The sequence below is a fragment of the Prionailurus bengalensis genome, chromosome D3 (assembly GCF_016509475.1).
Source record: "Prionailurus bengalensis isolate Pbe53 chromosome D3, Fcat_Pben_1.1_paternal_pri, whole genome shotgun sequence".
Classification (NCBI taxonomy): Eukaryota; Metazoa; Chordata; class Mammalia; order Carnivora; family Felidae; genus Prionailurus; species Prionailurus bengalensis.
Genome location: NC_057356.1, coordinates 54,138,664 through 54,162,594, shown reverse-complemented (window position 1 = coordinate 54,162,594; position 23,931 = coordinate 54,138,664). Strand labels below are relative to the sequence as shown.

At 38.9% G+C, this 23,931-nt stretch overlaps 1 protein-coding gene across 1 annotated transcript in view; it reads left to right on the top strand.

The window, feature by feature from the left end:
- Positions 1 to 2,594, top strand: part of KLHL14 (kelch like family member 14) — a 102,113-nt gene extending 99,519 nt beyond the window's left edge. The window contains exon 8 of the mRNA XM_043558555.1: positions 450 to 2,594. Coding sequence (XP_043414490.1) covers positions 450 to 590 — 141 coding nt within the window. The 3' untranslated portion in view covers positions 591 to 2,594. The remainder of the gene's footprint in view (positions 1 to 449) is intronic.
- Positions 2,595 to 23,931: the final 21,337 nt, after the last annotated feature.

The following is a 23,931-nucleotide window of genomic DNA, read 5'->3' as shown; positions in this document are numbered from 1 at the left end:
TGTCCGGCTTATTTTGAACTAGTTTTGAATCTTCTCTCTTACTCCCTACAGTAGTAAAATAAAACCGGAAAAGTGAGGCAATGATTTAAAATTGACCAAACTGTTTGACCCAAATTATTTGAAAATCTAAGATGAATTTTTTTTAACTGAAACCAGCTGGATAAGTTCCAATTTTTGGTCCATTATTTTAAAGGATTTTGCTGATCATCTAGGTGTCGAAGGCGCTCGACTTTTATTATTAATCACAGACACACATCCAGATTTTGCAGTCTTGCAAATCTCAGACTTTCCTGTAGAAAAAAACAGTTTCAAATCCACCGCTTTCATTTGGAACTTTTTAGCAAGAGCAGAGAATTGACATTTTCTTTCCAATGTAAATGTGAGAAGTAGGATTGCCATTGCACTTCTCGGAACATTCTTCCCTAAACGCCCCCCCTCTGCCATTACAGGGGGCCTACAAGTCATCCACAATATGCTACTGCCCGGAAAAAGGCACCTGGACAGAACTGGAAGGGGATGTAGCAGAGCCACTGGCAGGTCCCGCCTGCGCACCGGTTATCTTGCCCGCCTGTGTACCTTACAACAAATAACGCCAGGGAACCCTGGAATGAACACTCTCACATTCTAGGAAACAATGACAGCTGACATCACTATTGTACTAGGAACAGTGCATCTAATGGCACAACTGCCGAAACCCGCCCTTGGGTTCTAACGATTTACAAGTAATGACAAAAGAAAAAGACCTGTTCTTGAACAGATACTGTGTCTGCAACTCGGATCACACCAAACTTCCTGTGGTGACAGACTCTTCCATCTCAGACTGGTTTTAACTTGTCCCAGCTTTACGAAAACTCCTCATGTGGACCTTAACGTTCAAAAGGAGAAAGATACAATACAGAAGAGTGCCCCAGACAGACCTAAGATCAGTATTGTGCATTGTAGTCTACCTGCATGTGACCTATGTTGAAGTTTTGGGGATATTGTGTTCATGAACGATCCAGAATTCGACCCACTGAAATACTTACACTGCATTACAGAAATTGCCACTCGATTCTATATTCCTAACCTGTGGCTCCTTCACAGACTCCATAGGCAACACAGTTATAGAAAATAATATAAGATTAAAGGGGAACATGTTTGTTTCTATATAACTTCATTTCACGTACCTCCTGCCCCTTACAGCACCTCACGGGATCACAGAAGAGGAAGATGTTGGCTCTCATAGCAATTGCTTTCTGCCCTGTGGGCTCTAGGCTAGCCAGTCATAATTTGTGTCCTCAATTTTATATGAAAGATTAAGACAAAACATACTATGTCACTATTCATTCCACAGAAGCTCATGTTTTGTCTTTTTTTTTTACAGTATATACAAAAGTAGTGAACACATCTGTTATTTCCTTCAAAAGGTAGGACTGACAAAGTTTTCGTACAATATTGAAGAGATTCTGTTGGATAACACATCTGACCCAAACTTAACCTATGATGAAACTGGGAGATTGCTTTCAGGAATTCAGGGATGAAAAGAAAGAAAAAATTTCTTTTAAGTGCCATCCCAGTTGTCTCTCTGTCCCTAAAACACACCACTTAAAAGAGCCACAAGAACGAATTATAGCTCTTAACAAATATGTCTCCCTCTTCCTCACCTTTGGCTCTAGAAATGGCTCTGGATTTGGCTCTAGGAAAGCACATGACTTACCCTGATTATTCTCCAACTCATCATATTTGTTTGTTATCACCAAAGATGCCTGAGATCAGTTAGCTGAACAATTGCTAGTTGTCTTTAGAAGCATGAGGAATGTAGGAGCAGAAGGTCAGGAGAGCATGAGATAGTTTTCAATGTGAACAATCAAAAGAGCAAAACTGGAAGGAACATGAATTTGATTTTCAAGCGCTTCAGAGCTGAAACAATGGTTAATACTAAATTGTAGCCTAAAATATTTTTTAATCACCCAGAGGTGTTGTTGAATCCCTCCACAAAAGTGTCATTCAAAACAACAACATGGGGAAGCCACAGACTAAAAATGCCTTGGTGATAAACTTTCACCGTGGAGCATGTCGAGATAGATGGGTGTACTGGAATCCAATGCCGTTTCTACAGTAAAGTGCAATCTTTGTTGTTTTTGTATTTATTTGTATGTTCAGATCCAAAGGATCCGTTGTAAAAATATATATATAAATATATATATATATTCAGTGCAATCAACTTTCATTTCTTTTTCCTTGAAAACATATATATAGGAAAGAAAAGTTACAGTACTTGGGAAAAATCCCAGCTGACGTCACGAAGAGAACAAGGTCTGCTTCAGAACCTTTTTTGTCAACTGTCACCATTTCTTCTGAAAGTCACAGTTTATACAAGGATATTCACTTTCCTTAGACTTGTTCTTCATTTATTTTTTATTTCTAGCCAAAATAAATAAGAGCATTTATGAGAACTGTAAGTAAAGCTTTCTGTATTTCAGAAAGGCACAAACTATTAGAAGTGAATAGTGAATAAGTAAGTCACAGAGATTGTAAATTTTGTACAGTATTAGAATGTGTAAATGAAGCTTGCTTGGAAGGGGAAAACTTTAAATAAAAACTTTATGTACTAATTCAACTGTCTCATACTCCTACTTATAAGGCATATGTATAAATCTCTACACTGAATTGTTTAAAGGTTTACAATATGTAAATACCTAAATATTTTTATTCTGCTGATACATTTTATACTTTCATTTAGCTTCCTGGAATATATAAATGTATACAGTATGGACAATGCAAAAAATTATGGAATGCTTCTGAAAAAATGTTGTGTTAAAAATTACGAGTAGAGGGGTGGCTCGGCTGGCTCGGTCAGTAAAACATGTGACTATTGATCTTGGGATTGTGAGTTCAAGCCCTATGTTGGGTGTAGAGCTGACTTAAAAAAAAACTTTTTTAAAAAATCATGATTAGAATCTGATTTATCCACTGCAAGAGGGGCATAAGTTATCTAAGATCTAATAACTCTTTGTGTAAATTACTAGAAGTACCATATGTATTAAACAGCACTGTCACACTTTCTAAAGAATAAGTGAATCACATGCTAATTAGAACAATTATCTAAATACATAGTATCTAGTTGTGTTTTATTTTTTAAAATCTGAGAAAGAAGTGCAGTGCAAAGAAAGGGTGTGGGAGACAGTAGGGGAAACTGAGGCATGTCACTGAAGGTAGAAGTTGGTCAACCTTCTAGGCAAAGAGGTATGAAGCGTTGGAAGCTATTTCCTGAAACCTGCAAGTGAGAAGAACCTACTTTAATTTTTCCCAGCCAAATGTACCTTTGTTGATGACTAAACTCACAATTGGGGATCATTTGATCCCTCCTAGTATTCCATGAAAGCAACAGAAATGGGGTTTCTGTGTTCATCTACTGAATCTTCACCTCTCCAGTGCTTGCTGTGAGGTAGCCTCTGTTAGCATCTTCTCCTGAGCGAATTGGCTAGTTGCTGAAGGGATTCTTCCAAATGGCCTGAATCCCCAAAAGCTCCAGTACTAACCAAATATCATGGGCAGTTAAACAAAAATTTGTCTTTTTCTTAATCCCATGAAACCACCTACTTAAGTCCATAACTAGACTGGCAAAAACTGGGAAAGTGAGCATAGGGACCAGGTTTTTCAGTTAAGCTGTGTCTATAGGCTAAAAATTAGTGCCTGCATTTGTGCTTCCCAGTTAGGGCCAAATTTATATTTTCCCAGCTGCATGACACTTACATCACTTAAAAAATTGTCATCATTATTGACACTGTAAGTATCAAGTATTTATTGAACATATCCCAAAAGGCATCACTGTAAATGCCAGAGTTCTTATTAAACTCGGTTCTCTAGGTCAAAGCATTTTTTAGGTGAAATAGCAAATGAGCTAAAATAAGTTTGGTAAAGCATCCCTTGATAGACTGAGTTCCCATAGATGAGGTAGCAGGAAGATCATGACTGATCAAGCCTGACTTCCTAGAAGCACCTGACCTAGAGGATGTTGAAACTGTGATAGAAAATAAAATGGCAATAAGAAACAGAAAGGTCAATATAAAAAAAAAATCTAAATAGTATGTTTGCTTTGTGTAGCTATAGCTGTATAGGGCTGCCCTGGCTAGTACAATAAACATGGGCCAAGTAGTGGATGGGGTTTCTTGATGGAGTATTCTACATTTGTTGCGTTTTCAGGCATGGTGCAATAACAAAAGGTTCAGTTCTACAGATGCATACGAAAAACGTGCTTCAAGAATGCAACACAATGGCATAAGAATAAGACAAAAGTGTTCTGGTGCCTGGGAGGCTCCGTTGGTTAAGTGTCCAGCTCTGGATTTAGGCTCAGGTCATGATCTCACAGTGGTGAGACAGAGCCCCAAACTGGGCTCTGCACTGAGCATGGAGCTTGCTTGGAATTCTCTCTCTCCCTCTCTCTCTGCCCACCCCTGCTCATGCTTTCTCTCTCCCTCAAAATAAATAAACGTTAAAAAAAAAAGTTTCTACAAACTGAAGTTTGAGTGGCTTTATTCCAGGTTATTGCCCAGCATATATTAAGGACTCACTAAATGTCGATTCTTAACATTAGCAGGAGTAATATTACTTTAGTGTTTTGGCTCACTAATGATGCTAAAAACAAGATGACTGGAGGGAGTTAACATGTAGACAGTAGAACTGTCTACTCCTCAGTCTAAGAAGAATTATATAACTTCAGGTAAAGTGATCCTTGATTCTAACCTCCCCTTCTGGTTTTTTTTTGTTTTGTTTTGTTTTGTTTTTATGTATTGGGCTGACTCTTCCTCTCTGACCTTCCAAACCCCCATGTACAACAAAATGACACACAGGGTTAGGCAGGCAGGGGGTGGGGAGGATAGGGTGAGGTAAACATTTGACTGCAGGACAAAGTCATCCTACATTTAGAGAGACGGCAGGCTTCTGGCTTCCAATCAAGTCACTCAAATTCAAGACATTTGGGAACTGATTGAATTAAATTAGGAAAAAAGGAATAAAAGAAATAGGATTTAATTATTAATTCAAAATTATTATGTCAACAATATTATAACATAACAACATAACACTTCCAGTAACGTAATGCTTATTATGAATCAGGTATTATGCTGATATTTTATACATATTTTCTCATTTATTCTTCTGAGAAGTTCTATGAGGTAAATATTGTTCATATATTAAAGGTAAGGACACTTATGCTCAGAAAGGGTAAACTATTTGATAAGGTTAGACAGCCGATAGGCAGTGGAGCTAGGATTCAAACCAAAGCTTTAAAACAGTCATCATCTGCAGTGCATGGGTGGCTTAGTCAGTTAAGCCTCCCACTCTTGGTCTCAGCTCCGGTCTTGACTCAGGGTCATGAGTTCAAGCCCCACACCGCTGGGCATGGAGCCTACTTAAAAATAATTAATTAATTGATCAATTAGAATAGAGTAGTCATCCTCTAACCACCATTTTCTCCTGACAACAAAGAAACTTCTTAAGTTGACCATTTGAAGTCATGTAGAAACTCCAGGTGAAAGGTCTGCATTTGCCATATATGAAGAGGCTGTGCTAGAGGGGAAAGGGAACAATGAATGGTGATGCAGCATGACAAATGCCACATTATTGGTGTAAATTAACTACAGGGAAGTGCAAGAATGGGCAAAAGGAACTTGCTCTGTGACCTGGGAGGGTCATTTAGCTTCTCCAATTTCCACTTTGTTATCTGTACTTAGGGCGATACAATCTCTTCTTCAGAGCATTATCGTGAAAATCATAGATGAAGAATGTGAAAATGTTTTGCATCTGGTAAACTCCAAAGTAAAACACGCAGATCAACTATCAGGATGCAAGGACAAAGTCCGACTTTTCAACTTGCCTTGCAGGATACCTCAAAATCTGGCCTCAGCCTCACTTTCAGGTCACATTTTTCTTTACTACGGTGTCCATTAAGCAGTGTGAATCCTTGCTTTTCCATAAACACAGCTATGCTTTTCCATCTTTGCCCTTTCACTTGTGCGTTTTCTCCACAGAGAATGCCATTTCATGCTCAACACTATCTATTAAAATCATGTCCTTCAAGGTCCCGTTCAACCTCTACTGCTTTCATTAAGCCTTCATGATCACAACAGTCTTGTGTGATATTTTTCGTCTGACTTACTATGGCTTTCTTACTTTATCTATTCCATACTATTTGTGAGGTTTTTACTAGATTCGGGGTTCCTTGAGGGTAGAGATAATATACAATGTGCCTTTGAAAAAACATGCCATAAAATACTTATTGAAGAAAGGTAGTATTTCTTTAACTATCAATGTAATATAACCAAATTATGGACATTTGGGGAAATACAGGAGGAAAAAAAGATTACCTTTAGTCCACCGTACAACACAATAATTGTTATCTTTTGGGGTCTGAACTCTTACCCATGTCTTTCTCACTTGACATTTTGCATTCTATGCAACTAAATTTACATCTTGACGCCTTAAATTTTTAGCATTTCACAAGCCTGTTTCCATGTGACTAAGTGGCCTTTATGGTAATTTTTAATAAGGTCATAGTATGCTAGAGGAACATTCAAGCATTGGCAAGTTTCGATTTAGGTACTGGTGCCACAGGACCCCCAACCAGCATTCTTACGTGTTCTTTCTGGTTCCCTCCCACCAATTTCACTCCTCAGTTCAGTTCCACCCACTGCTAATATTGTTTCACTATAACAAACACTTTGAAATACACAAAAGCCCTGGCTCTCCAGAGATCTTGTTTATTCAGCTCATCTCTGCTCCTTTTCTTCATGTAACATTTCTAGTGAGAAATGCCGCTGCCCGTCCCCCACCCTGCCGCCGCCCCCCCCCCCCAGGCTCTTCCAGAATAGTTTGTGGTAACTTATACTTTCCTTGCAAATGGACTCAGGCCACCAACATCCCAATTCAGGACACATGGTATTCATATAGTTTGGCAGGAAGATCTTTACTTGTCTCACAAGTACTTCTTAAAAGCAATTCAGACTATTAAAACCAGCTGAGATAGGGTGCCATATTAAATGTATTTGTTTATTTTCCAACATGATTGGCCATGTTAATCCAACTCACAGGAAAGAAAAAAAATGAAAGGAAAAGAAAGAACTTTAAAACCAAAGGCCCTTGGGGCTACATGTCCGATGAGAAAATATAATTCAAGTCTCTGACTAAACCATTCATAGGCTGGTCATCATATCCTTTAAATCCTTAGAATATTTACTACCTATACATACATTCATATAGCATCCATCGTATATTTTATTATATTGATGGTGTTATATGACATACTTATGCCTTGTTTTAATTAATCTCCTTGGTGCAGAAAGGACAATGCCTGAAATATTGTGTTTCCCCACAGTGTTTTGCCCACAGTTGTGCTCAATAAATGGGAAGAGGTTGATTTTTGAGGTATTAGAATCTGTGGAGTAGTAAAGTCATTTGTGACTCCGAAATTTTATGGTCATAATCTTGAAAACGTAAGTTGTACATGATTTTCTCAAGGACAATTCTGACTGCTTTCACTATGACAAACTCCACGATGGCCTCTGTTTGTAAGTGTGGGCGAGCTAATTGCCTTTGTCATATTAACCATGTTTCCTCTATTTAATGACTGTGAAAGCCAGAATTTTAATGAAAAAAACCCTTGTTCAGTTGCATTAAACCCTTACTTTTATAAAAATCTTTGCCCCGGTACACAAATAAGATAGTGCTGGTGCAATTCTGGCCTCTGTTCAGAAAACATTCACAAATATTGCTTCTTAGGGGATCTCTTCACAAATTATGAGGATGAATAGGTAATAATTCTCTTGGTATACCAGAGAGCATCTCCAGTATTATGCTGTCAGTTTTTTTCCTCATTTATTCCTTTTGGGATGGACAAAGCTGTGTGATGTGCCCTATAAAGAATATATATATAACTATGATGCAAGATATATGTGCAATAAAGACACATAAATAAGGTGATGTGAGAGTTCCTGGAAGGAAGAGTTTATGTCCAACTAGGGGTATCAGGGAAGGACAGGGCAGAGGGAATATATAAAGTCAGTCCAAAGAACAGGTAGAAAATAAATTGAATTTTTTTCTTCGATTAATGCTTGTGAGGTAACTCTTGAAAATATGGTAAATAACAACTAATTTAGTTTCATATGGAAAACTGCTAGATAAAATATATTATAATCCTCTCCAGAGTAGAGTAATGAATGGTGGCATAAATTATGAAGAAAATGGAAAAGTGTGAGGGCAAGGACTTTTAATGTTTACATAGAATGAAGTAATCCACAGTATCCAAGACGCTCACTGTGGCAACTAACAAAAAATGAATCAGGTAATTTTTAAAAATATTTTGTGAGGCATCAGAGAACACTAAAAGCAATTAAGACTAAATGAACTAAAGTTCCAAAGAGGGGAACAGTGTTCTAAAGTGAGCTGATGATGACCAGTAAATTTTTTCCCTGGGACATTTTCAAGTCCTGGACACAGGTTGATCAACCTTGGCCCAGGCAGAGAATCCGCTGTGGGAAAGAGAAACAAGCAAGCTTTTAGCTGTCATACAGAACTGAAGTGACAAAATGAAAACTTTTATCACTAACGCACAACCCTAACCCTAAACGCACAACCAGTTTTCCTTGACAGGAAATGTTTGGAGTTCAGGAGAATAGGGAACTAGGCCAAGAACTTCTAGAAGACAGGAAAAAGTTACCACAATCTCACGGTGCTTAGGAATTAAAGATTTGCCAGGTAAAGAGAACTGTCTAAAATATATGACTCCTCATTCCCTTAAGACATTTGTGAATTTTAAAGGTATACGAGTCAAGAAGATTAAAAAATAAAGCCAAAAGCCACTGGAAGAAAGAACTGAATCTTCATCAGACTTCAGACTGAGGATACAAAGACCAGACTCTCAGCCAAGAGTTTGGGAGACACTGCCCTAGGAACAGGAACTAAGGGTAGACTAAGAAATCCTGAAGTGGAGGGTGCCTGGTGGCTCAGTGGTTGAGCATCCAGCTTCAGCTCAGGTCATGATCTCCTGGTTCGTGAGTTCAAATCCCACACTGGGCTCTGTGTTGACAGCTCAGAGCCTGGAGCCTGCTTCGGATTCTGTGTCTTCCTCTCTCTGCCCCAATTCTCTCTCTCTCTCTCTCTCTCTCTCTCTCTCTCAAAAATCAGTACACATTAAAAAAAAAAAATCCTGAAATGAGCCCCAGCCAACCTCAATTCCTGAATGAATTGAGACAATCACCTCCTCACTTTGTCTGCACAAAATAGTTCAGAGGAAACTTTTCCTAATGGAAAATAAAGTTATATGGAGCCACTACAGTTCTTTTATACAAAAAAGCAATATTAAGTCAAAAATTACTATACAGGAGAAAAAGTACAAGACCATATAATCTATAATCAATAGAACAAAAAAGACAAAAAGAGAATACAAATAAATGCACTATTGATCCAGATTTTTGAGTTACCAAACTAATAACTTTGATGAATATATTAAAGAAAATGTAGGAAAATGTAGACAATATAAATGAAAGGATGGAAAATTCACCAAAATATTAGAATCTGTATTTTAAAAGAATCAAATAGCTAGTCTAAAACTAAAAAGAAAAAAAGATACAGTATCTTAAATTAACCCAATGAATGGAGTTAAATAGATAATTTTCTAATTACCAAATTAGATATAGCAGAATACAAGATTGGTAAACTGAAAGATTAATAGAAAATACCCAAATGGGGGTGCCTGGATGGCTCAATCAGTTGAGCATCTGACTCTTGATTTCGGCTCAGGTCATGATCTCACGGTTTGTGAGTTCGAGCCCTGCATCAGGCTCTGCACTGACAGTAGAGAACCTGCTTGAGATTCTCTCTCTCCCTCGCTTTCTGCCACTCCTCCACTCACTCTCTCTCTCAAAATAAATAAATAAACTTAAAAAAAAAAGAAAATATCCAAATGAAGCACAGAGAGAAGAAAGAAAAAAAGAATAGAAAAAAGTTTATATATGGGTAATATACATATGTATTGATAAATATACAGGTAACTATAAATGAATGTTGACCATACAAAAAAATTGTGAATTCTTAGGAAATTTAGAATATATAGATAACTAAATTGTAAAATAAGAATAATTTGAAAGACAAAAAGGAATGGTAAATACAGTTCAAATGTTCTAAGTTTCTAGCAGTATTAGGGAAGAGATAAAAGTAATCATTTATAATAAGTCAAGGAGACATGTGGTCTCTCTGGGTTAACCATCAAAAGAATAAGAAGAAATGTAAAATAACAAATGAATAGGCGAAAAATGGTATAGTGAAAATATTTAATTCAAGAAAAAGCAAGAAAGGAGAGAAAAGTGGATATAAAACAGAAGAAATAAAAAGCAAATAGTAAGATGGGAGATAAAAAATGAAATATGTCAGTAATCTCATTAAAGGTAAATGGACTAAATTTACTCTAAGTAAAAGAATATGACTGTCATAACGCTTACAAGAGATAAAATTTAAATGTAAGAATATACCAAAAGAAAGCTGGTATAGCTGTAATACCACTAGGTATAATATAAACATAAGCAGAATTTTAAAAGTTCATCAAAATGGGTAAGCCTAGCACCTCTGGGTTAGTGATATTTGCCATATTAGATAAATGGTTTTACATAGTATTAATTAATTGTAACTAATCAGTGTTTTAAGAAACAATTTGTGTACAAAAATTATTTAACATGAAAGAAAAAAGGAAAGAAAGAGACAGGAAAAAAGATAGATGATAGATAAATAGGGAGAGAGAGAAAGAGATCCTAAATATTTATTATAAGCTGTCTCAGAATTTATATCTGCAACTTAAATTTCTAACATGATATTTAGATCTTTAGACCATCCCCACAGCATTGTTTTTTTAAAACATGGTTCCTAGTCTCCAGACGGTCTGCACTGCCTGTTCCCCAATATCTACCCACATACAAACACAGCCCTCTCAGTAATGTTTAGGAAAAAAAGGTACCATGTGCCCCCCAAAATCCCAAAACTGAGTGTAGAGGTGGAGTGGCATAAAGTAATGATGGAGACAGGATGACATTTCCTGAGAATAAAAAGAATCTTGTTCTGTACAAAGGAAATATATAAGGAAGCATTATTCATCCCCAAACAAAAACAAAAACAAACAAACAAAAGTCCTGTTTGGGGGTAAAAAGTCAAGGAATGTGTCTGGTATATATTACTTCGAATATCAGTTAGACTCTCAGATTCAGGTTTGACTTTAAAATGCCAGGAGAAGCAGATCAAATGAATTGTGTGAGAAGTGAGTAGTTAATGGGAGAGGCAGATAGTGTTAATAAATTCCAAAGGGCTTGTTCCATCAAGAAAGATTCCTTTAATCCGCAGAAGCCGAACTCATAGGACCTCATAAGACACATTCTGTTAGTGTCAGTGTTCCATACCAATTACAGATTTCTGAAGGGCCATCAGAGCAAATCTATGCCCTTAATATGTAAGCCGGCACTGCTGTAACTAAGATTGCAATTGGACTGGGACAAATCTCTATGATCTTGATATATGAAAATCCAAATAGATGGTTCCACAGAAATGAATAAAAACATTTCCAAATTACTTATTCAGAATTAATCCACTGCAGCTCTGCAAAGCAAATACATTTGATGAAGCTCAGTAAAGCAGCCAATGAAAAATAAACTAAAATCACCCAATAAGGTAGGGTTGTTCGCTGACAGAAAATCCATGCAGTTAAAATATGAACTTAGACAAAGTGTTATCTTTTAATTTCAAGTGTATAAATCCATCGAGTTAATAATTGGAGACATCTTAAAGATGACTGGATGCAGTTTTAACTAGATGAAAAGAGTCAAGACTGTAGCCACTGACCGTCCTATCCAGATCTAGATTCTGTTGTTGCCTAACTAGGTTGACTTGGGCCAGTTGAATTCTTCTCTCTTAGTCTTAGTTTTATCATCTGCAAAATAGGAGTAATAACATTATTTTTACAGTGATGAAGTATTGTATTCAGGACCGGCATTAGTAAGAGATAGAGATAAATTTAGGAGTCACATAACTGGGCTCAGAGCCTCAAATCAATCCTTTTCTATTACTACTCTGTTTCCATTCCGACATGTAAACTGAGCTAGAAACCTACGAAATTATCCCAGGAATCTAGACTAAAGTGATTTTTCTTCAAACGTTCTGTTGATTCAAATCTATCTCCTCTCCCACCCCCCCCCCCAAAAAAGTTTGAGTTTCAGATATCTGGCATTAAATCAAATCTTCTATAATTCGAACCCATGGCATATGTAGCGGGACATTAAATGGATTTTTTTCTGGTGTTTCAAATGAAAATTTCGGCTAAATCCTCAAAACTGAAGACAGTGGGTATTTAGTACAAATACGTGTTAGTTTATGTTCTCTAAGAAGAAAACACCAAGACAGGTGTAGACATGAAAGAGATGTATTGAGGTAAATGCCTATTAGGGAAAAGGGAAGAGCACCAATGAAGACAGGACTTGAGACTGAAGTTCAGATCTAACTCCCGTGAAGGAGCGAGGGAAGAAAGGAGGGCTGGGCAGGAAGGTCTAAGGTTTGAGGAAGGCCAACGGGAAGTTCTGGAGCCAAAAATTACTGTAGAAAAGTTCTCCGCCTCATAGGAACAAGGCTATCTGAGCATCCCTGACACACTTGGTCATTGGCTGGAAGCAATCTGTGGGAAGTGTGGCTCTGGCATAAACTCAGTGATAGATTCAGAGCGCAGCAGCTGGGCCTGTCAGTCAAGTATGCTCCCTACAGGGGAGGATCTGAGTGGCTCATTTTTATGGCTGCTGCACCACGTTTTCTATATGTGCGTGTCATATCCCCAGAGGACTTACTCAGAAGGAGGCTTACTGATCCAGTGACTATAACCTTCAAGCACTTCTGAAAGCAAGGACTATAAATTAATTAGAGGGAGATCTTCAAAGGGAATTTGTAGGCAAGAGAGTGCTGAGGCATTTCATCTCCCCTCGGACATTCATGGAAATTGGAATCATCTGATTGAGTAGAAGCTGAGATCCCTACCTCCTACCCCAAGCTATCACGCCTGCTGTAAAACACTGCTTCCAGAGCAGAAAGCAAGAACATCCTTGGGAGAACCTAATGCATGTCACCATTGAGATAGGGACCACAGAGAGCAACGATACCTTCCCTCAACCTGGGGAAGCCTGAAGGTAGGATTCTGGTTGAAGAACCATGACATATATGTTTTAGACACACCTTCCTCACATCAGATCGCTCTACTGAGAGACACCTTTAATACAGCCTCACAAGGGGCAAAGGAAATGCAATCGCACTGTTCATTGCCTTGCCCCTTATTTGTGAATTGAAGTAGATTATTTCACTCTCCTGAGCCTCAATTTCCTCATCTACAGATGAGAATAGCAATTTCTACTCCAAAAGTTTGTTGTCAAAATTAAATGAGGTGATGTATTTAATAGCCTGAGAAACCTCAACAAATAGTAACTCTATTCCCACGTAAAGAGGTAAATTTAGCGCTCTGTAATCCTGGCCTATTGTACAGTTTAAGAAAACACAGATTTTGTCATTTAAATAGCACCTTTCGGGATGCCAGGGTGGCTCAATCAGTTAAGCATCCAACTGTTGGTTTTGGCTCAGGTCATGATCTCATGGTTCGTGAGTTCGAGCCCTGCGTCTGGCTCTGTGCCAGCAGCAGCACAGAGCCTACTTGGGATTCTCTCTCTCTCTCTCTCTCTCTCTCCCTCTCTCTCTGCCCCTCCCCTGCTCGCACTCTCTCTGTCTCTCTCAAAATAAATAAATAAACTTTAAATAAATAAATAAATAGCACCTTTGAAGAACTTGCTGCCCTAAAAGGAATTTATGAAGACCTGGGGACTCAGTGGTATTAAAGAGAGCTAATGAACTTTCTTAAGTACTCTTATTATTTGAGGACAATAGTTTAATAAGTCCCAGTGTTTTATATTTAATGGCTGTAAATTACTTTAGAGATTGCTTGGACTTGATGATGTGACAGGATGACCAAGTGTCCCAATTTCCCTGGGATCTTTACAGTTTTACCACTGCAAGTGCATAAGCAAACCAAGACACTGGGTCAGCTCCTAGAACATTGCCTAGGATATTTTAGGTGTTCAACAAAAGTTAGCCTTTGTGTTGTCTCTGTTCATTGAAATTTGATGTTTACAGCATCATAATGCATAATAACCCAGTACTGGAAACAGCCAAAATGTCTCACAGGAGGTAATGTTAAATAAACTGTGGTACATCCATGCCTTGGAATCAACAAAGAGGAATGAACTATTGGTACATGTGACAGCCTGCATAAATCTCCACTGAATTGGGCTGAGTGAAAGAAGTTGTCTCAAAAGGTTAGGTACTATGTGAATCTATTTCTAGAACACTTTTTAAATGGCAAAATTAAAGCCTAGAGAACAGAGGAGTGGTTGTCAGGGGTTAAGGAGAAGGTGGGAGAAGGAGGAGAGAGGGCAACATAACATGAGGGAGCCTTGTGGTGATGAAATATTCTGTACCTCGACTATCTCATTGTCAGTATCCTGGCCGTGATATTTTACTTTCACAAGATGTTACCATTGCTGGGAAACCGGGTAAAGGATACCCAGGATACTTTACCCAGGATCTCTCTGCATTATTTCTTACAACTCCGTGTAAGTCTACAATTACCTCACCACAAAACATTTCACTGACAAAAATCTGATAGTGTAAGAAAACCAGGGTGTGAAGTTTGTCTGGAGTTGATTAGAGTTCTTTTCTTACCATTCGATAGAATAAAAGTGGAAAGAAAGTTTAGGATGAGTTGTTGAAAAAGTCAGTTAAAGCTTTAAAAAAAAAAAGGATAACACAAAACTATCTTAAAGATTTTGTCCTAACTCAAATACTCACCTACATTTATTTGATAATCTGCTGTCATGACATCACAGTCTGTTCTTTGAGTATCAGGACCTGGCAGAGCTCCGTGTGGCTGCAGACACTCACAATGTGCTCTCTACCATCACCAGGTCACTTCATTAAAGCAAAAAAAAAAAAAAGCTTAAAGAATTTGGGACATGATGGGGCACCTGAGTGGCTTGGTCAGTTGAACGTCTCACTTTGGCTCAGGTCATGATCTCACACTTCATGGGTTCGAGCTCCGCGTGGGGCTCTGTGCTTACGGCTCAGAGCCTGGAGCCTGCTTCAGATTCTGGGTCTCCCTCTCTTTCCGCCCCTTCCCTGCTCACACTCTGTCTCTCTCTCTCTTTCTCAAAAATAAATAAATATTAAAAAACATTTTTTTAAAGAATTTCAGACACGATCCAAGTACTTCACTGCTAGGCTTTCAGTTTTTTGTTGTGTTTTGTTTTTTCTTCTTTTTAAAGTGTTTTCTAGTTATGCCCCACAGAGGTCTAATTCAATAGCACTTTGAAAGCAACTCTTTGGATCTCTCCAAAGAGAGACCATACTAGCAATCCCTCCACCAGGAGAGTTACTTTTAATACATGGTACAAATCCTTCACTGCATACCTAATTCCAGTATATTTTTAACTGAGGTGAGTTTTTAGATGTGCTTATTTATATTTTTTCTAGTGCTTGCTTTGGCAGCACATATACTATATTTTTTTCTATACGATACATGCTACTTTTCTAATGAAAATAAGTTGTTGAAAAGAAATTAGTGTTCCTATAATAAAAAATCAGTTAAACAAGTACATATTTTATCATTTTAAAAAAGTTATCAGTGTTCCCATAGTCCTCCTCAGTACCCTTCCAACCACCACAAAAAGAGGAAATTTCTGTTTGAGGCAATGTTTTTATCCCCTTTGTTTTCCCATTGCACTCAATACAATCCTGGACCACCTCTCTCCAATTTCAGGTGGTAATTGTGCTCAGGAAATATAATCTGATTTTCACGTCAGTGAAAATGATGTATAACTAGAATGGGAAACATGCTACATAGGTTTTACAAAATAAGTACACTTTTATAGTACATTCTAAATCCAAATGTAAGCTGTCTGAGAGAATTCTTGCTCTGTTATCCTGATGCATATTAAACTGATAGAAAGAAACCATTAATGAAGCAACTAATTCTGCAAAGGCGAAAACATGTAAGTTATTCTCATTTGGGGACTTAACCCAATAGTTGAATAATTGATGTTAATCCTACTTAATAGTAAGTGGGTTGTCCATGATCACCTGGGACCTTCTGTCCTTCCTTGCCTGATTCAATTATGCCCCTACACAGAGGCCTTGTAACAAAATACTGTGTGTGTGTGTGTGTGTGTGTGTGTGTACCCTGTGTGTGTGTGAACATGTGTATACCCTGAAGTAATGGAATATGTGCATGTGTATACAAAAGATTGTTGTTTGTGTGTGGGTGCATACCTGCACCTGTGGAGAAGCCTAAATCTTTTAATTATATTCCAACCAAGTAGACATTATAGACCACATGATGTACTGGAAAGAACACTGGAGGGGAATTTTGGAGACCATCCACAAGCCCCATCTTTGACAACCCAACTTCTACACTTGACTTTGACTTCCTGCTTAGAGCGTCAATGGCTGTACTAGCAAACTACCTGAAGAAAGTGATTTCTCAGAGGACACTGAGCAGGAAAGAGAAATCAGCTGAAAGAGAAAAAGTGTACTCAGGATGAACCCAAGGGAAAGCTGAAAGGTTTAGAATTTAATTTTTCTGGTAATGGTGTAAATCTGCTCTCAAGCGAATCACTCTTTATTCCATTTTGTTTTGTACATACTATCTTGAAGGAACAATTTTTAATTTCTAATTTTCTTACCATGTAATGTAGACCTTACCTAAGCAGTAAGATATGCTCACATAAACTAGTCTGTTGCTAAATTATTTTGCTGGGATACGTTTTATCATTCCCATTTTTAAAATATATCTCTTTGTTCAGAGCCCCCAACAAGCTGCTATGTCAAAGGTGGGAAAGGGTGCTCAGAAAGCATGCTTCTTTCTGCCAAAGAGAAGTTTAAAACTTCTCATCCTATTTCCCCCAAGAAACTAAGAGGTAGGAAGAGCATGAAAGTGAATGTCAGGCAGAGCTGCATTGGGAAGAAAAAGGAAGGGGAAAGAGCAGGACAGAAATAAGAAGGAGGACTAATGCAGAAAAGAGACAGAAACTGGAAGAAGAAAGTGTAAACAGAATCAGGACAAAGACCATTCTTTTGGTCATCATGACTACGAGATAAAACCAATTTCTTCCCCATTTGGGTAATCTCAACATTAACTTCCACGGTGTTGTGCAGAGCATAGCATTGTGCTTACTCATTGACAAGTGCAAGAAAGAAAAAGAGAGGGAGGGAGGGAGGGAGGGAGGGAGGGAGGGAGGGAGGGAGAAGGAAGGAAGGAAGGAAGGAAGGAAGGAAGGAAGGAAATAAGGAAGGGAGGGAGGGAGGGAGGGAGGGAGGGAGGAAAGAAAGAAGGGAGGGAGGGAGGGAGGGAGGGAGGGAGGAAAGAAAGACTTGTTGAATGACCCATCTTTTCTGTGTTTGGTGGGAGGGGAGCTCTTCTACAGGAAAAATCTTAACAATCTCCTACCCTCCTTCTCTGGGTCTCCAAATAAAAACACCCCAGAAAAGACTCTGCTCCTCTTACCCTTTGTAAATTACATAATAAACAGAATCTCATTGGAAATTTTTGCTCTTGTTGTGGGTCAGCCTTTCATCTTAGTCATCCAGACTACTGATGATATAGTGGAACCTGAATTTTTATTAATCTGTTTTTACTTAGCATGTGAATTACTCACAGAAAGAAAACAGACAGTAGATTATAAGCAATAAACTGGTCCAAATCTGTGAGTTTTGGTCCAACTTCCTTACCATCCAAAAGGGTCTAACATTGAAATTCCAGCTACAGTGAATGTATTAATGCATATTTTAATTAATGCAAACCTTGAGATTTAGCAATTTAGTGGAAATAATCCTTTTAAAAAGAAAAATAGTGGGGTGCCTGGCTGACTCAGTTGGTAGAACATATGACTTGATCTCAGGATCATGAGTTTGAGCCCCATATTGGGCATGCAGCCTCCTTAAAAGAGAGATGGGGCACCTGGTGGCTCAGTTGGTTGAGAGTCCAACTCTTGATTTCAGCTCAGGTCATGATCCCAGGGTCGTGAGATCAAGCCCTGCATGGAGGCTTAAGATTCTCTCCTTACCTCTCCCTCTCCTTCTGCCCCTGTCACCGCTCAGTCTCTCTCTCTCTCTCTCTAAAATAAAAAGAAAGAAAAGAAAAATAGTTCCAGAAGAATATATAATTTTAACTCACACCTATAATTAAAAAAAAATATTCCTAATAAATATACAAATGTCATGTTACCTGAAAATCAAATTTACTTTAATTAGGGACAACAGGAAAACTGTAGACTGTATTTTGCCAGTAAAAAGAAATAAAAAGCATTGGAGCATTGACGGTAATATGGTACTGGGTATGTCTTACAGAATATTACCCATATAGGATTTTAATAGAGGCATTTCTTATATTTTGAATTCAACTCTCATCTGAAATTCATAAGATTCATAAATAATAATGTTATTTTAAAAAGTCATTTTATTTCAGCAAAAAGGTAGATGCCATGAAGAGTCCATAGACAACACTTTATGGTAAAAATAAGTCAAAGGTTACAAAAAGACCCAAATCTAAAAACAAAAAAGTTTTCAACTGAAATAAAAGCAAACAGAACAGACAGTGTTATGTCGCAGTCATAAGCACCCCCCTCCCCAAATTTTAGTGGCTTAACAGAACAGAAATTTATTTGTCACTCAAAACTTGCTGAATGTGACCCTCAGGAATCTCTCTCAGACACTGAGTGAGGAAACTCAGTGAAACAATCCACTAATCTGGGCTGGCCAAAGCTCCACCTTCCTACATTCGTACCTTCTGGAACACATGATCTTCCAGTCCAGTGGAACAACACAGAGTGTGGAGATTAGCGTGCTCACATTTATGTGCCTCCACCCAATTCACTTCTGCTCACATGTCATTGGCCAAAGCAAATTCCACAGCTGTGTCTTTGGGGACAAGGGAAATTTAATCTTCTATGTGACTGGAGAGGGCACCGGATATATTGGTGAACATGAACAATATCAACCACAAATAGTAAAATCAGGTTAGGGAGTGGAGGGATTTCATTTTTCTGATTACATCTAGGCCGACTCTCCTGCCAGGGATTACTTCATACATAACCTGACGAATAGCACTAGAGTGTGGAGGCATGGAAATCGGCTGCCTCTTCTTACCATTGTGATGTGCCACCTGCATGCCCTCCTCTCACACTGCAGCTCACCCCTCCTCATTTAAGAAATCCACCTTCTCCTGGAAACCTAAAATAATCCTCCTAGACCAGGTTAGATACCCTTCTTGTGTATCTTGCCATTTCATAGCATATCAAATTACTCCTATCTATCAGAGTGTTCACATAAAGATAAAATGTTTGGCACATGTAAATGCATGTAATATATTCTTGACACCCGATAAGTGCTCAAAACACATCATCATCATAGCACCTAACTCTTCACATCTGTTAATTTAGCAATCTCTTTACAAGACTGAGATCCCATCCTCCTGCCCCATTCTTGCTTAAGGACACAGGACACAACCTACTCAGGTCACTCTGCTGCCACCCAGCTCCTATCAGCCTTGACCACCGGCCTTGACCAGTGACCTGGACTTGAGTGCGTCATAGCCTCTGCTTCCTAGTGGTTCCAGGTACCCACTCCTTCACTGACTTCAAAATTTCTAGATAGTGACTTTCTACCATGGCTGTGCTTAAAGTGTTACAATATACATAAGTACTAAGACTTCCTGTAACACGCATACACATTAGTACAACGTTCCATTTGCAATGCATATCGATACCAGGACATTACAACAGATATATTCAAATGTTCAAAAATGGTGGCTGTCAACATCCATGTACTATACTAACGTACTTTCTCCTCTCTCTTATTCCAGATAATCTTTTCTCCTACCTCTTGTTCCAGGTAATCTTATCTCCAACATCCCGCGTAACTGTCACACAGTGTGGATGGTTCCATTTCAAAGTGTATTTGTCCAACAGCTTTGCACATTTATTTCCCAATAATTTCACAAAGCACATTCACTTATTCAGACAACTGAAACGATTCCATCATTAGGAATAATAATTTAGATTTATATAACAGATAATATACATATGCTCTCCTATACATATATGATCTCATTTGATCAGCAATATAGCATTTTAAAGGTCCTCTTTTAAAACCTACATGAAGGAGTGCCTGGGTGGCTCAGTTGGTTGAGCGTCTGACTTTGGTACAAGTCATGATCTCACAGTCTGTGAGTTTGAGCCCTGCAGAGCCCACTTCAGATCCTTCCCCCGCCCCCCCCCCCCCCCCCCGCCACTCTCTAACCCTCTCTTTCAAAAATAAATACACATGTAAATAAATAAATAAATAAATAAAATCCATATTAAAATCAGTGCATCGCATGATAAATAACCAGCACCAATTATAGTTTGATCCTAGAGTAACAATAAATTAGTACATTGTTATTATCTGCACTTGTATATGCCTTATTAACATTCCTTCTGAAAACAGGTTGCATTGAAATACTCTATACATCTGGTTTTCCCAAGAATAACTCCTGGCTTCTCTGGGTGTCACAGTGTCTTCTCCCTGTAGGGTAAAAACTCTGATCTCATCAGTGTCAGCCATGAATAATTTTACAACCTCCCCAGTAGGTTATGTGCTTTGGAATTTTTCATTGGCCTGTGAAACATTTGTTATATTCTGAGAACTTATTAAGCATGGTATAAAACATGGAAAAGATATAGTCCCTATCCAGTACCCTCTTCATCTAAATAGCACAAGCAACCAAATAAAAATAGTGTGTCGCAAAGATTGGTTTCAATTTCCTTCATTTCTTTTTAGGATTATGATGTCATTTTTCAAAGACCATGTCCGGGAGCTTCGGTCTAAGGAGAGCCTGTGGTCATATGAGATTAGAGGCTGGTTCACCAAAGAAATGAGTTTTGAACAAGACCCACTGAAGCAGAATTTGAGCCATACATCAGAAGAAACGCTGAAATGGAGCTTAGCATAAAAGAACTGAAACACCAGCTTTTTTTTTTCCTTTTGCAGAAGCATCTACTAGATAAAATTCTGAATTTGGAGTATAGAAATATTTGAATGCCTGGTCCTTGTTCTTAGCAATGACGAAGTCCGTGACCTTAGGCAAATGATTTTACCTCTTTCTACTTGTTTCCCCAGGTGTGGAAAGGGGATAAATTTTTGATACTGTGCTGATTCCAGAGATGACAGAAGTGCATAGAATAGATACACAGTGAGCATTTTGAGACCTTGTGTGTAGGGGCCTGAGCACTTTGGTTGCTGACGCTGGTTTCTCTCCTCCCATTGACAAGGTGCAGATCAACAGAGCAGCCAGCATTCTGCACTGGTCCAATCTCGAACTTGTGTGCAGCACCCAGAGGACAGCAATTCTCCCTTTGCTTCTCACCTAGCACAGGGAGAGGACTAACATCCCTGCAGTCATTGAGCTGTACCTCCCCAGGAGAGGCTGGGGTCTCTGGACACCAGCAGATAGGGTGTAGCCAGGGGAGCCCTGCCCGGTCTGGGACCATATGTACAAGATGGCCACGTGCTGAGGGACTCGGCCATTTGTCCCTGCTCCCAATTATGTTAACTAGCATCTACACAGGGCTTAATCATTTATAAACTGTTTTATTCCCCTGGGCTATCACATGAACCTCAAGCACTATCATCTAAGAACTGCATAGCACTGGGGGACAGGAGTCTAGAGACAAGCATTCCTAGGTTAGAATTCCAACTTAACCATTTGCCAACTGTGTGACCTTGTGCAGAGTGCTCCACATCTCTAAACCCCAAATCTCTGTCTACAGTATAAGGGTCACAAAAGGGGATCTAACAGGGCACTGTGAGTATTAAGTTTGAATTTAAGTAAGGCATTTAGTGTAGTGCCTCATTCACTGTAAGTACTCCATAAATGCTGGCTAAGTTTGTTTGTTGCTATTAAAACAACTTTTAGAGCAGTTTTAGATTCACAGGAAAATTCAGGGGAAGGCACATAGATTTTCCATATATCCCCTGCCCCCACCACACTGACCCGCCCCTCTACTCTCTCTACTGAGAACCGCAGGGTCTCCCTCATGATCAACATCCTCATCAAAGTGGTACATTTGTTACAATTGATGAACCCACAAGGACATCTCATAATCACTCAAAGTCCACGGTTTACATTATGGCTCCCTCTTAGTGTTTGCAAAGTCTATGGATTTGGATGAATGGCATGTACCCATCATGGATCATACATAGTATTTTAACTGCCCTAAAAATCCTCTGTGCTTCATCCATTCATCCCTTGCCTCCACCCCAACCCTAATAATCATGGATATTTTTACTGCCTCCATAGTTTTGCCTTTTCCAGGATATCATGTAGTTGGAATCACACAGTAGGTAGCCTTTTCAGACTGGCTTCTTTCAGTTATTAATGTACATTTCTTCCATATTTTTTCATGGATTGAGGGCCCATTTCTTTTTGGTGTTGAATAATATACTATTGCCTGGTTGTGCCACCTGGCTATATTTTTAATGCACATGTCAAACAGACACAGAGAGGTAATAATATGCCCAACCCTATATGGCCAGTAAGTAACTAGTCAGGACATTAACTCGTGATTCCCTCATTAGCACTCCTGTAGTCCAGCCTGGATGAGCCCATGTAGTTGGCTAACACACTAAGACATGAAAAACACAGCCTCACTTCCAGGGAATTGTCAGTAGACTGGACATTTTTGTTGTTGGGGAGAAATTCTTATTCCCCTTGCATAGAGAGACAACCACTACTGGGTAGAACACAGAGGGCACTCACAGAGGCACCCATTCTTTCTCTCAGTCTGCTGGAGCAGGGCTGCTCAGACTCATACAGTGATATAATTGGCCTGCATTTCTAACAAAACTCTGCCTTTCTAACAAAATTTCAGATGGTGTCATGCTGCTGGTCCATTGACCAGACTTTGAAAAGGAAGAGACTAGCCTATCAGGCTCTCTTAGAAAATGTCAATGATTTGGGGCGCCTGGGTGTCTCAGTCGGTTGAGCATCCGACTTTGGCTCAGGTCATGATCTCACGGTCCGTGAGTTCGAGCCCCGCGTTGGGCTCTGTGCTGACAGCTCAGAGCCTGGAGTCTGCTTCGGATTCTGTGTCTCCCTCTCTCTCTGGCCCTCCCCCGTTCATGCTCTGTCTCTCTCTATCTCAAAAATAAATTAAAAAAAAAACATTAAAAAAAAAGAAAGAAAGAAAATGTCAATGATTCAATAATTCACCCAACAACTCTTTGAGTGATTATTATATGTTAAATACTAGAAATCCAATGAAGAGAGAGCAAAAACCACTGCAATCTTTGATATCTTGGACATTCTATAGAAGAGGATAATTAAACAAATAAAACAGCAACAAACACTGCACATGAGAAAATAAAAAACAAGGCAGGCCAAAAAAAAAAAAAAACAGAGACGGACAATGAAATGAGGATGGTCTTTAGCCTGGTCAGAGAAGACCTCTCTAAGGAGAAAGGATAGAAAGCTAGCTGTGCAAAAGAGCAGAAGGGGAACACCCTGGGCTAAACCATTTGTAACATCCCTGAAATGGCAAGAGGAGAAGAACTCTGAATTTCATTTTAATGCATTCATTCTACCTGCTGGATGAAGAATGGACGGTAAGGGAACAAAAATGGCAGCAAGGAAGCTAGCCAGAGGCCACTGCAGGGGTTCAGGAAAGAAAGGATGGAGTTCCAAGCATTTGGTGTTGAAATAAAGCATAAAAGATGGCCTGGCAGAAGGAGAGGGTTGAGCAAGGGCAAACAACCCAGACTTTTCAATCTTTGTACCCAGTATCAAGTTGGCCTATCACA